This window comes from Triticum aestivum, chromosome 6A, assembly GCF_018294505.1.
Source record: "Triticum aestivum cultivar Chinese Spring chromosome 6A, IWGSC CS RefSeq v2.1, whole genome shotgun sequence".
Lineage (NCBI taxonomy): Eukaryota > Viridiplantae > Streptophyta > Magnoliopsida > Poales > Poaceae > Triticum > Triticum aestivum.
In genome coordinates, this window is record NC_057809.1 from 18,382,033 (window position 1) to 18,395,912 (window position 13,880).

General features: G+C 43.7%; 1 protein-coding gene across 1 annotated transcript; it reads right to left on the reverse strand.

Moving 5' to 3' along the window:
* Window positions 1-1,801: 1,801 nt before the first annotated feature.
* LOC123130046 (high-affinity nitrate transporter 2.1-like) lies at window positions 1,802-3,331 on the reverse strand. Its single transcript, XM_044550000.1, has one exon. The coding sequence runs from the start codon at window positions 3,329-3,331 to the stop codon at window positions 1,802-1,804; it is 1,530 nt and encodes a 509-aa protein (XP_044405935.1).
* Between the last annotated feature and the right edge of the window lie 10,549 nt (window positions 3,332-13,880).

Here is a 13,880-nt window from a genome sequence, read left to right on the forward strand (position 1 = left end):
TATTTCTATAACTTTTCAACTAAACTTTGAATTTTCTGAAAAAGAGAATGGTGATCCAGAGTAATAAAAGTCTAGTGCCGGTACTCATGTGGTCAGATTCACTCTAATATTTACACACAAGATTATTTTTGTTTTTCTTTAAAAAACCTTTTCAACTCAATTTTAGAATTTTGTGAGAAGTAGAATATTGTGATCCATATACAATAAAATTTACTGATGGTGCTTGCTAGGGTCATATTCACACAATATCTACACACCAGGTTGTTTTGGATTTCCACGAAAATCATTTTTCAATTTTTGTAGAAACTTTTCAACTCAATTTGAATATTTTGAGGAAAAATGAATATCGTGATCTGAGAAAATATATTCGGCTCCTAGCGGTCAGAATCATTCTAATATCTACACACTAGATTTCTTTTAAATCAACTCATGTTTTGAAATTGACAAAACAAATAATCAAGTGATCCAGAGAACAAAAATATCCGGTCACTTCTTCGGAATCAATCATGGTGTCGACGTGGGTAATGTCACCTCTTGCATATGCTTATACGCGCGGTGCTAATGTCAACTCTTTGCCTGCTTGCATATTTATGTATTAATCACCATAGAGTACTTGTTTTGATCACTGACTCTATTGACATTTTGTCTCCTTTTTGTTGGCAATCTCGACTTATTTTTCTCTCAAACGCACCTACTCTATAGACGGAATTGCTTAGAGAAAATGCACTTGTCCTGTTGCTAGCTAGTAGATACTAGTTTATGTAGTAGATAGCTGATCTCAATGCCAGCTAATGAGAGCTCAGGCTATAGATCACCCACCTTTCATGCTAGAATATAATAGTTGTCCGTATGCTTCCATAGCAACGGCACCGTACAGCCGTACGCTGCCGCTAGGGTCAACTCTTTGAATGGCTCTACACTTTGGACTTCGGTGAAGTAAGTGCCTGGAAAGTGCAACGTATGGCACTATGGCAGAGAGGAGTTTCACTTCCATCTCTCTTAGTGTATCAGATAAGTAGCAACGCTTTTAGTAGATGACAACACTTACTTAGCAACACCAACATATGGACAGACAACCTACTCACAAACTAATCCGAGGGCTCAAACATACAATGTAAAGCTTATATCGGACTAAATAACCAGTTTGGCAGTGCCAGAAAATTAAGTAAATGAGCTAGTTTGCATAGCTTATATGGATCTCTCCGCGACGGATCCTTATTTCTAATAGCAGCGTGTCAGAGCTGGATTGCCATGTAACCTAAAGTCTCACGGTGCTCCATATAGTATCAAGAGCATGTGGTCTCCTAAACTTGCTTACTCAGGAGCTAGTAAAGCTACCTGCCGAAATAAAATACACCTCCTGTCACTAGCAAGGCAGCTCTTGACCGATGTGTTAGTTAGCAAGTAGCAGCGCTCCGGCATGTGGTCTTACATACAGTTCATGTAGTACTACTCCAAAGTGATCACCGTCTGTCAGCCAAACTCGATCGGACAAGGGAAAATAGGAGTACAAGTTGCAAAACTCAATCAAATTACAAGTGCACAAAAGGAAATTTAAGGACACACAAGGAGTCAGAACAATACATATTCACATATGATATCTTCTCATAACATATTACAAGCCCTTATTGCAGACCAAGGCCTCCTCTATTGGGATTTTGGTAAGTGCCCCAAAAGTCATGTGGTGTGGGTGGAAAACATACCACACCGTCCTAATGGGGTCTACCACCTCGATCCCAGGGGCATGTACGTCTGTATATACAGGGTCCGTACACACACTAGAGTAAAAAAAACCAAAGACTTATACGTGCTGGGGCGTGTTGTTTGGTGGGCTGGAAGGTACGGCGAGGATGGCATTGCGTTTGCCACGCTCAGAGATGCTATTCTCAGCGAACTTTTGGCCGGCAATGTGGAGGCCCTTGCTCTTCTCCTCCTCGGTCCACTCGGCACCGTAGTACTCCTCCTCGGTGGCGTCAGCGCCTGGAGGGAGGAGCATGGAGCCCCACTGTGGGAAGTGAACGAGCGCGACAGGAAGCGTGCACACCATGATCATGATGCCCATATACTGGAGTCCTTTGCCGGTGGTGTACTGGGATGATGTGAAGAAGAGGAATTGTGTGAGCCCTCCGCCGACATTACCACCAGCACCGCTCATGCCAGAGATTAGCCCGAGGGAGCGCCGGGAGACGAAGGGGATGACACCATAGACCGCGCCGCATGCAGCCTCGACGCAAATGGAGTAGAGGACCATGCATGTGACGGAGGTGGGGAGACTGGATGCGCGACCAAGACAGATGCAGAAGACTCCACCGGCTGTCTGGAGGATCCAAATGTTCCAAAGACGGGCACGCATGCCAAAGTAGCGAGCGCCAAGGTCGGAGAGGTAACCTCCCATTGGCCGTGCAAAGATATTTGCCAAGCCAAAGCTAGCTGCGATGGTACCAGCAGCGCGGAGGTCGAGGTGGAAGCTGTCGTAGTAGTACTCGGCGATGACGTTGTTGGTGGTGAGCTCGACGCCCATGCAGTAGCCATAGATGAAGACAAAGATCCATGTACGATAGTTGGTGACGGCACCCCGGAGAACCTTGGTGAACTTGTCTTTGTTCATGTCACCATTTTTCTGAAGGCTCCTTAGGTTGCCGTCGGGAAGGTCTTGCCCCATGGTGAGCACAAGCAAGCCCATCACCACCAACATCATTCCTGGCACGAAGTAGGCGATGCGCCATGCTGTGAAGGACGTCGCACCACATGCCAAGATGCCGTCGAAGACGAGAGGCATGATGAGCTGTGTGGCACCGCCGCCCATGTCACCCCACCCCGCCGTCAAGCCACCGACCGTCCCGATGATCTTACTATTGAACATGGTACTAATCCAGTACTGACATGACACAAAGGTGGCAAGAGAGACACCAATGAGGAAGCGGATAGTGATGTATCCCCCGGGACCATCGATGACAGACATGCAAAACACCGCTGGTGCAGAGAGCATGACGAGGAAGGCACAACCGTACCGCGGGCCAAGGAGGTCACATATTGCACCCATGGCCAGCCTTGAGAAGATGGCGCCGGAGACAGAGGCGACCCCGGCGTTGCCAATGTCGGCCTTGGTGAGGTTGAGGTTGTCGCGGATGATGGGGATGAGCGGCGCAGCGGCAAAGGTGGAGACGACGCAGGTGAAGAAGGACATCCATCCGAGGTGGAAGGCGCGCATATGTGGGTTGCCGAAGGAGAAGATCTTGATGGACTTGGCCTTGTGCTCAGAGTCCACCAGCAGCGAGAAGTGGATGGGCGCCGCAGCTGCGGCAGCCGGGGAGCCAACCTCCGTTTCCATATCCTCTTGTTCTGAGGCTGGGGAGACGGGGAGCTTTGCTTGCTCCTTGGAGCTGAGCTGAAGTGTGGACTAGGAGGCAAGGGGTAGCTCTAGGTATCAAGGTTCTGATGCTTGAGTTGCTGCTCGAGAGACTACAAGGAGGTATGTATTTATAGACCAGGAGCAGCTTCGGTTTGGCATAAGCTTCCTGGGTTTCCTTTGTCTCTTTCAATCGTTTTCCTTCATTTGCTCAAATTAATGCACATCTTTGGTTATATGTTTGACATTTTTCTGCTCCTTAATTAACATAGTAACTTAGTAAGAAGTTGTTGCAACGATTGTACTACATGGAGATACTATATATGCAGTGCAGGGCATTATATGCAGTGTGCAAGTACTTACAGGACAGTGCAAACAGTTGACACTGTAAGTAAAGGGTTTATTCGATCTGACTGCGAAACTTGCAGGTTGAGATATTCCTAAACGTACTTGATCCTACGCTAAGTACAAATCAAGAGCTCTTTCTTTTTTGCAAAGATGTACTTGTATAGATCAAGAGTTGACTCTAGGTAACTGCAGAGCTAGCTACAGTACATGTTGTGTTACTGCAAACCGTGTGAAGAGTTGACGGTGGAGAAATGTTAATTTGCCTATTGTAGTTGCACATGCATGAGCTAGCTGTGGTAGCAGTAGTTGTAATATTCTGTGAGTAGTACTAGTATTAATCAAGATCTAGCTTGCGGCTAGCTGGTACTCCCTCCATCTGTCCAAAAAAGTTTGTCCCAAGCTTATCTCTTAAATGAATGTATTTAACACTAACTTAATGCTAGATACATTCATTTAAGGGATAAGCTTTTTTAGACGGAGAAAGTAGTAATTAAGACTTGTTTAAGGTTTATACAGTGCCAAACAAGTTTGGGAGAGAACCAATTGACCAAAGTTTAGAGTACATTGTTAGTGAAAGTGAACGCCGTGGAAGGAGCTCATGTAATTACTTGCAAGTAATGCAAAAGTACTATTCTGCTCCCGAGCTCAAATGCACCCGCATGAACAATAAAATAAAATAAATAGTTAAAAATTCAAAAAAAATTGAATTTCTTTTTGTGATAAACTTTGACAAATGTTGTACGCTTGCAAAATTTCAGCACGAAATGACATTCGTGAAAGGCGTGGCGAAAAAACAAAATTGTCATTCCAAAATGTGTTCAAAACTAGCATTTTTGGAACAATGATTTTGTTTTTTTGGCCACGACTTCCACAAATGTTATTTCGTGCTGAAATTTTGCAAGCATGCAAAAGATTGGTCAAAGTTTACCATATAATAAATTCAGAATTTTTTGAATTTATTTACTATTATTTCTGATTTTACTGTTGATGAGGGAGCATTTGAGCTCGGGAGCATATAGTTGTACTCCATGTCCCAACTAATGGCGATATGTCAGCTTGGCTGACAATAGCCTATGACAATCGTTGAGCTTATCAGGGTTGCAAAGCTACCTACGTACTATATGAAAAGCTTATACGTGAATGGTTCAAATCAGTCACCAGAGATGCAATCCAAACGTACAACTCCTATGTGTTGACGTCGATAAGCGATCCAAGAGTTGACGCTGTGATCTGTGTGGACAACCATTAGCCCAGGCCAGGCGTTACACACATGCAAGAGTACGGATGAGTGTTGTGTTGACCGATCCTTCATTATACTCTACTAGCTAGCTGTCGTTGAGATGTACATATCTGGAGATTCACAAGATATCGTAAGAGGGTGCTTGGATCCAATGGACTATTTTTAGTCAGACTAAAAATAGTCTCTTTTAGAGGCTAAAGTTCCAAGCACCCCTGATTAAAGAGAGGCTAGGACTAGTCTTGAGGCTAAAAACTTTTAGTCATAGAAAACCTACTAAAATATGTATTAGCCCTCTCTCTCCTCATTTAATTTCTCTACTTTAATACATGCGACTTTTGGATTGGATGGTTTGGAGGATAATAAATGCTCAATAATTTGATTTTAGTCTCTTTAGTATTTAGATCCAAGCATGGGTGAGGCTAGCAAGTTTTAGTCCCACTACTTTTAATCATGGAACTAAAACGTATCCAAGCACCCTCTAAGTATATCGCTTCATCTTAATTTATTATCATAGCAGGTTAAGGTTCAGGAGCTGAGTAAGTCCACGACGTGTTTTCCGTGCGTGATTCCCGCCGGGCGTGGAAGTCAAATTTGCTAGCTTCAGTAAGTGCACATGCATGCACACACACGTTGAAGTCAAGAGCACGCACGTACGTAAGGGCCGGATCGGTCCATATCAAGCCGGCTGGCAATTTGTAAAACGACGATGTAAAAGTGTCACCGACAGTAACTGGCCGTGGGTTTTGCATACGCCAAAAGAGTGTAGGGGACACAAGTTGAGTAGTGGTAATTAACTAGTACTCCCTTTGTAAACTAATATAAGAGCATTTAGATCACTATTTTAGTATTCTTAACGCTTTTATATTGGTTTACGGAGGGAGTGACAGCCTAATCAGTTGAAAAGGAGAGCTACCGATCAAGTGAATGTTTATAATTGTAGGTGCACCGTACAAGATCAGTTGACTCTTGGAACACACCACACCAGCACATCCAACTGTACGGTGGCAACAAAAGTCAGGCTCCGCTCATAGAATAATTATTAGATGGCGGCATCAAAGTGGCGTCGATCTGTCCCCACCTGTTGAGCTTACATATCTCCGGGCTGCTGAACCACTTATAGGAGATAAGCTATATATTTGAATGGGACTGCACGCTTCAGTCAAAATATACGGACACGGTTAGACTTTAGGTTACCGATGACGATGTGCAGCTAGAATTTCGATGTATATACTCCCTCCGTTCGAAATTACTTGACGCGGAAACAGATGTATCTAGACATATTCTAGTTCTAGATACATTTATTTCTGAAACAAGTAATTCCGAACGGAGGAAGTACTAGCATGGAACCACACCTCTCCGTACTTGGTGATCTTGTGCGACGAAAAGAAAGAGAAAATTAGTCTCTCCATCCTATGCAAGCAAACAGCAAGCGTAGGGTGGCTGCTACGAAAGCGTACGGAGTCAGTGTAATATCCGGAATATAAAGGCGGGTGATCTATAGCTTGAACTCTCATTTGCTGCCATCGAGATCCTTAGCCAGTCCAAAGAGTTGACATCAGCCACGCCGTTCAGGAGCAAGAGTACGGATTGGTCACCTATGGTGGTTGATGCGGATCGGACCGTATTGTAAACTTCTAGTCGAGGGCAGCTACGTACTAACGCTCTTGGATTTACCATGACTAACCGTGATGCACGCAGAGAGTTTTTTTTGTCCCGATAACTGTCACACGTGTGGTGTATCAGGTAGTTATGCCACACGTCTCGTGTGGCATGGATAGCAACTAATGCCCACACATATCTTTTTTTCCCTCCTGAACCCTCTCACACGCGTGCGTGTGGGCGGAGTTGATAACGCCCACACGCCCGTATGTCAGGCCTCGTACCCTTCTGGTCCCGCACGCGACGCGTGACGTCCACCGCGTGCCCGCAGTTGCCATGGTCCAGACCCTCGTTCATGTTCGTTTATCTGCAGTTGCTATGTCGCTGAACTACGGTTGCCATGTCGGACAACTGCAGTTGTCATGGTTGCTCAACTGCAGTTGCCATGTATGGTCTGATCTAATGTAGTTGCCATGATTTCATAACTTTAGGAGTTGCCACATATTAACACTAAGCAGTTGAGAGAGTTTCCATGTGCTCACAAGCATGCTAGGGCAGTTGCCATGTAAAAAGGAAGAGTTGCCATATGCTTACGTGCACGTTAGGGCAGTTGCCATGTACGTGCACGTTGGGGCAGTTGCCATCTATCATGCAAAAACACATGGCAACTCGGTAAAAGACACTTGCCATCTGCTTACGTGCAAACTAGGCAGTTACCGTGTACCCTGCAAAAACACATGGCAACTCGGGTAAAAAAAGAGATTTGCCACCTGCTTATAAAGCACACTAGAGGCAGTTGCCATGTGCGCTGCAAAAACACATGGCAACTAGCAGCTTACGTGTGGGAGAGGAGACGGGCGTGTGGGCGAGATGGCAAATGCCTACACACCAGCCCTTGTGCGTGACTGAAAACTGGTGTGTGGGTGAACTGCTAAACGCCCACACCGGCCCCTCCGTGTGGTAAAACAGATATGTGGGCGAACTATGTCACACACCGCACACACACCTTGTCCTACATGGCACAGAAAATCAGCCAGATTGTGTCAAGATTCGTGCATATAGTACTGGACGGTGATGGATGCGTGTGGTCGAGATGATCAACGCCCACACATGTGGGCGTTAACATTTCCGTTTTTTTTTTGGATTCTGATAAGTACCAATGTTAGGTATGAGCACATGATAACTTCCAGTCGACGGTGAGTTTAGTGACGCACATCCAACTGTACGGTGGAAATTGGAGGACGACCAATCGAGCTGCGGTGGTCAGAAGGATTTACTCGAGATGTATTTCCAAAATTTTACATTATCTTTTTCTATAAAATTAAAGACAACTGTCCTAGCTGGTACAAACATGACCGTGAGGTCGATGCTCGAAGAGTTGGCGCTGTGATCAGCTGTATTGACAACATTAGGCCAGGCCTTACACATGCAAGAGTCTGGATGAGTGTTGTGTTGGTACCTCGTCATCGGCACTTGAGCAAACTGGATCGACCCTTCCTTATACTAGCTGTCATCAAGATTTATCTAGAGATCGATCGTCAAGATACGTATCTCATTCACCTTAATTTATCGGAGCAGGTTAACTAGCCGAGTCAGCAGGGCGTGTACTGTTGCATGCAACGTCGTGTAGCTACGAGAGTCAGCGACGTGTTTTCCGTGCGCGATTCCCGGCCTGTGTGGAAGTCAAATTTGCTAGCCTCAGTCAGTGCACATGCATGCATGCACGTTGAATTCAAGAACACGCACGTACGTAAGGCCCGGATCGGTCCATATCAAGCCGGCTGGCAAATGGTAAAACGACGATGTAAAAACTGTCACCGACAGTAACTGGCCGTGGGTTTTGCATACGCACGGTTAACTAGACGCCAAAAGAGTGTAGGGGACACAAGTTGCGTGGTTGTAATTTGAAAACTAGAGCTACCGATCAAGTGGATATATAAAATTGTGGGTGCACCGTACAAGATCAGTTGACTCTTGAAAAACACCAGCACATGGACGCAACTGTACGGTGGTTGGCTGGCTGCGTCTTCATTAGTTGAAAAATTATTAGTTGGCGGCATCGAGTTGCGTCTATCTGTCCTCCGCCGTCGAGCCTATCTCTGGGCTGCTCAACCACTTATATGAGATAAGCTATATATTTGAATGGGACTGCACGTTAAAAAGTCGTTAAGTGCATGCACAGCTGTTGCAAGTACAGATCTGGCCGCAAGTACAGAGCCGTGCAAAGAGTTGACTCTGTGTATTCAGATTCGATCTAGCTACAAAAACCGTGCAAATTAAGAACTTGCTAGTTGCGGCGGTTGCACATGCATGAGCACGGTCGGTGGTGTCTACAGGTTTCTCCGTTAGTCAGTTGGTTCAGTTGGCCAAAGACTTGCATGTTGTGTGTGTGTTGTTACAAAAAGTAGTTTAGCTAGGTTGTTCTTGATCATTGAGCAAAGTTGAAAGGAGTATTTCAACACGAAGCTAGCCAGTCACTTGCACTAGTGTTCATGTAGGAAAGTGTGGGCGGGCCGCGAGATCTAGACCTAATCTCAAATGCTCCCTGGTAAACAATAAATCAAAAAGGAAACTAACATATTCCAAAAATTCTAATTTTTTATGGCAAACTTTGTCAGATGTTTCGTGTGCTTACAAAACTTTATCATGAAATGACATTTTTTAAAGTCATGACAAAAAGAAAAAGCGATGCTCCAAAAATGATCTGGTTATAGGGGCCGGTTAGAGTTGCTCAGTACATGGAGATCATCGTCTAGACTCTCGAGTGTTTCCATGGACCCTGGTTGGGTTGGATGGTCGACTCAGTACCAGAGGTTTCACGATCTTCCTTCGTCAAGCCTTGATTTCAAGGCACAAACAGCAAATTAAAGAGCCAACTGTGACACGTTCAACTATGCAACTGCCTCGATCTGCCGTACATGCAGAAGTACAACTTGAAGTACAACTTGTCCTTTGTCACATAGCTGGCGAGGTCAAAGACAACAAAAGAGGACGTACGTAACCTCTTCGAAGAGTTCCAACCTGCTCCTGGTTAGCATGAGAACTCCAGGTTGGTCAATGAGCGACTGGCCTCTCAAATTGCATACTTGTCTGGTAAGGAAACATGTCAAGACAAATTACACCGTACTATGATGTCAATGTAGATAAACATATACGGATGCGGTCAGACTTTAGGTTACCGATGACGATACGCAGCTAGAATTTCGATGCATATACTAGCATGGAACCACACCTCTTCGTACTTGGTGATCTTGTCTCTTAGGTTATTGTTCGTGTAGCTCGTGTTTCTTAGTTTACAGGCTCTAATTTTCATTGTGCAATAGAAAGAAAAAGAGAAAACAAAAAATGGTCAAACAAGGAGATGGCACGGAGATTCATTATCTGTCCCATTTGATTTGATTTGTCAGGGCTGCAAGCACATGGCTCCACTTTAAGTCTCTCCATGCTATGCAATTAAACAGCAAGCGTATGGTGGCTGCTACGGAGTGTAATATCCTGGTTTCAAAGGTGGGTGATCTATAGCTTGAACTCTCATTAGCTGCCATCGAGATCCTAAGCAAGTCCAAAGAGTTGACATCAGCCATGCCGTTCAGGAGCAAGAGTACGGATTGGTCATGTACCGTGGTTGATGCGGATCTGACTGTATTGTAAACTTCCTGTCGAGGGCAGCTACGTACTACCGCTCTTGGATTTACCGTGAGTCCGTGACTAACCGTGATGCCTGCAAAGAGTTTTCTTTTTCTTTTGGATTCAACTTCTTCCCCCTGATTGCATCATACGGGACTGGTGGCTACTGCGGCAACATCAAAGAGGAGTTTCCCTCCATAAGTTTGTGTAAGCGACACACATACTGCTCATCTCGGGTCATCATTCTCTCCTCCGGCTATTGGGGGATGACCAATCAAGCTGCGGTGGATTCAGGCTACAAGGATTTACCTGAGGGCTTAGATATGTGTCCTAAATTTTACATTATTTGTGAACTAATCTGTGCTTGGGTGGTTAGAAGGACAGTGCTATCCCCACCCTATCAAGGTTCAAGTTTCAGACTTGACATTGGTACTCGCATTTTCCTGAGCATATGTATCTGTACCAAGTTCAAAAAAATATATTTAGTTGTAGCCGGTGTAGTACGGTACCTGCATCATTATCAGCAGCCTAATCCCGGTACTCTGCGTATTTGTGTTAGCGACAGGAAGGATGGTTTGCTTCACGTTTCGTCTCTTAATTTGTTTACTTAGTTTCTACTCCCTCCGTTCCAAATTACTCGTCACCACGACGAGTAATTTGGAACAGAGGGAGTATATCTTAGCATGTATTGACAAACGTTGGTGAAAATGAATGTTGGTTATATATATTGATCTGGCCGTACATGCATCGACCATCAGTGCTCCAAACTCCTAAGTCCGACATCGGGAAGTTGTCAAACAATCTTACATATGCCAAATTGACGAATTTTATCAATTCCCAGTCGCTTAAATTTTCTAGCCTTCCGACCTTGTGTTCTAATTCGTGTTAAAATTTTAGTCCATTTACAATAAGTGCTCCACCGTCAATCTTGCTCGCCAACATTTCGAACAAGGGAAAAATGTTTTTTTTTCGAGAATGACGGGGGGCAACGCCCCGGGGGTTGTTTTATTACCCGAAAACGACATGGTCGTCATACAGTATATTCCATCGAGCAGATAAAAAACAATAGGGTAATGAGAAATAACCAGAAAAAAAGGAAGTACAGGGAGGAGGCGAACTAGGCGGCCGAGAGGAGGAAGGAGCGAAACAGGAGGAGCCGTTCGTGCTGCCCACCCTCATAGCTTCGCGACCAGAGTATGGTGTCGTCAGACGCACGATGAAGAACATCAGAAGGCCCGCAAGTGATGGCTATTTGTAAAACACCTAGGGAAAATAGTATCATGAGATTAATTGTCATGGGGTGCATGTGGGATATCTGTAAAACTTCCTCCTTCTTAATTCATATATGAGGCATATCTTTTGCCTCCGTTTCAATTTGCTTTTCCCTTCATTCGAGTTTAAGGATGATCAACCACGCACTATGATGGCTATATCATTTCACCTTCATTCCATTTCTGAAATTTGGGCTATGCCTATATTTAGGATTTTTATTTCTATTTATTTTCTGAATTTATGCATTTTCCAAGGTTCATTTTTGTTATGACAGAATTACAATTGTAACTTTTAGTTTTTCACAGTTTTGAGGTGTCAAAATTACATTTTTTTTATTTTTGTAACTAATTTGAATTACTATTAGATATCTTTTTTTTAACTTTTCTACTCAATTTTATCTAGACTGAAAAAACAATCAACTCCTATTGTTTCCGGTGATCAGATTCACTCTAATATGCAAATATATATATTTTTGTAAAACTATTCATCTCAATTTTGAATATTCCAAGAGAAATAGAATGTTGTGAGGCATAAAACAAATATCCACTGAGGTGCTCCCTGGGGTCAGATTCACTCTAATATAGATACACAAAATTGAATTTAGTTTTTTTTTTGTGGAAGTTTGCAACTGAATTATGAATTTTATAAATAAACACAGTCGTTTTTTGTAGCCCATGCATAAAAAGATGATTGTCATCCAGATTAAAAAACCACTCCCGATGGTCAAATTTTCTCTAATATCTAAACACCAAATTGTTCCCCAGATATTATTTTTGAAAATTTACGACTCATTTTATGAATTTTGTGAAACAAAATATCATGTGATGCAGAGTAAAAAGGTGCACTGCCGGTGCCCCGGGGTTAAGATCTAGTCATGTCTTTCGTCAAATAAAAAGGTCAGGTCCGTATTGACCACCATTTGTGTCGACCGGGGCCAATGTCTCAACTCTTGCATGTCAACTCTTTGCCTCTTGGCATAGTTTTGTATTTGTCACATTAGAGTGCTCAATTTGATCACTGACCTTCTTGACGTTTTTCTCCATGTTTTGACAAATTAACTTCACTTTTTTTTCCATGGACAGACAAACTTGGCTTGTTTAGAGATAAATGCATCCCTGTCACTTGCTAGATATATAGGTAGCAGATTTTGATGTCAGCTAATGAGAGCTCAGGCTGTAGAATATTAAGTTCTCCATACACTTCCATAGCAACCACACCGTACCGCCGTACGCTTGCATTTCTAAGATAGAGACTTGCGGGAGTAAAATATTTCAATTGTTATATACTTTGGGCTTTTGGTGAAGTACAAGGAGGTGGAGCCTAGAAAACAAGATCACTGCACGTGCATGGAAATGGAACGGCTGACGAGAGTTCATCTCTCTTAATAGCAACAAGAAACAATTTACAGAAAGAGACATATAGACTATGTACTCTCACTCCAATTCGAGGCCCAAATATTGTGGAGCAGAACTTACAATTACACACTGATCGAATATCGGAGTAATTGAGTACTAGCTAGTTTGGCTGCCGATCGTGATTTTGATCGCTGCAGGGCGTTCTTCTTTTTCCTCGCTTAGACATAGCTTTGGTCTTATATGACTTTGCTACTTGCCGGCGGTTTTTGTGTGTATGCGTTGGTGTTGGCTGTGTGCATCTTAGCTATGCAGAGGTCGGGTATGTGCTCACTATGTTTGTATCCTCTTGATGCTTAGTTTTGAGTAATAAAGTCCACTCTTTATCGAAAAAAAGCTAGTTTGGCTGCCCCAACAAATTCAGTGGGATATATTATGGATCTCTCCGTGTAAACTCTGCGTTGGATCCTTTTTCTATATAAAAGCGCCGCGTTAAAACGGCATCGCCATGGCAACTGAAGTCTGACCGTACTCCATATAGTACCAAGAGCTGTCTAGCTAGTGACAAAAGGTGTATTCTATTTCGGCAGGTAGCTTTACTAGCTAGCTGGAGTAAACAAGTTTTGGGGACCAGCAACCTCATTGACCAATGTGTTAGTTAACGAGTAGCGGCTCTCTAGCATTTGGTGTGTGACATACATACATGTGATATTGTATATAATTGATATAATACTCTAAAGTCACCGTCGGTTGCCAAAGCCGCTATATCGGACAAGGAAAAATAGCAGTCCAAGTTGCAAAACTCAATCAGCACAAGCGCACACAAGTGCAATGAAAATTAAGGAGACACAGTACGCAAGAACGATGAATGTTCACATATGAACTCTTCTCATAACATATTACAAAGCCCCTATTGCAGACTAAGGCCTCCTGTAATGGGATTTTGGATAGGCGCCCAAAAAGTCACGCGATGTGGGTATGAAGCATACCACAACGTCCTGATGGGGTGCACCACCTCGATCCCAGGGGCATGTACATACACATATATACTATGTATACGTGTGGTATACACTAAGGTAAAAGGAGTGAAGGC

What these genes read in the sequence shown, in the direction of transcription:
- LOC123130046 (XM_044550000.1), bottom strand. Translation starts at nt 3,331, where the DNA reads ATGGAAACGGAGGTTGGCTCCCCGGCTGCCGCAGCTGCGGCGCCCATC.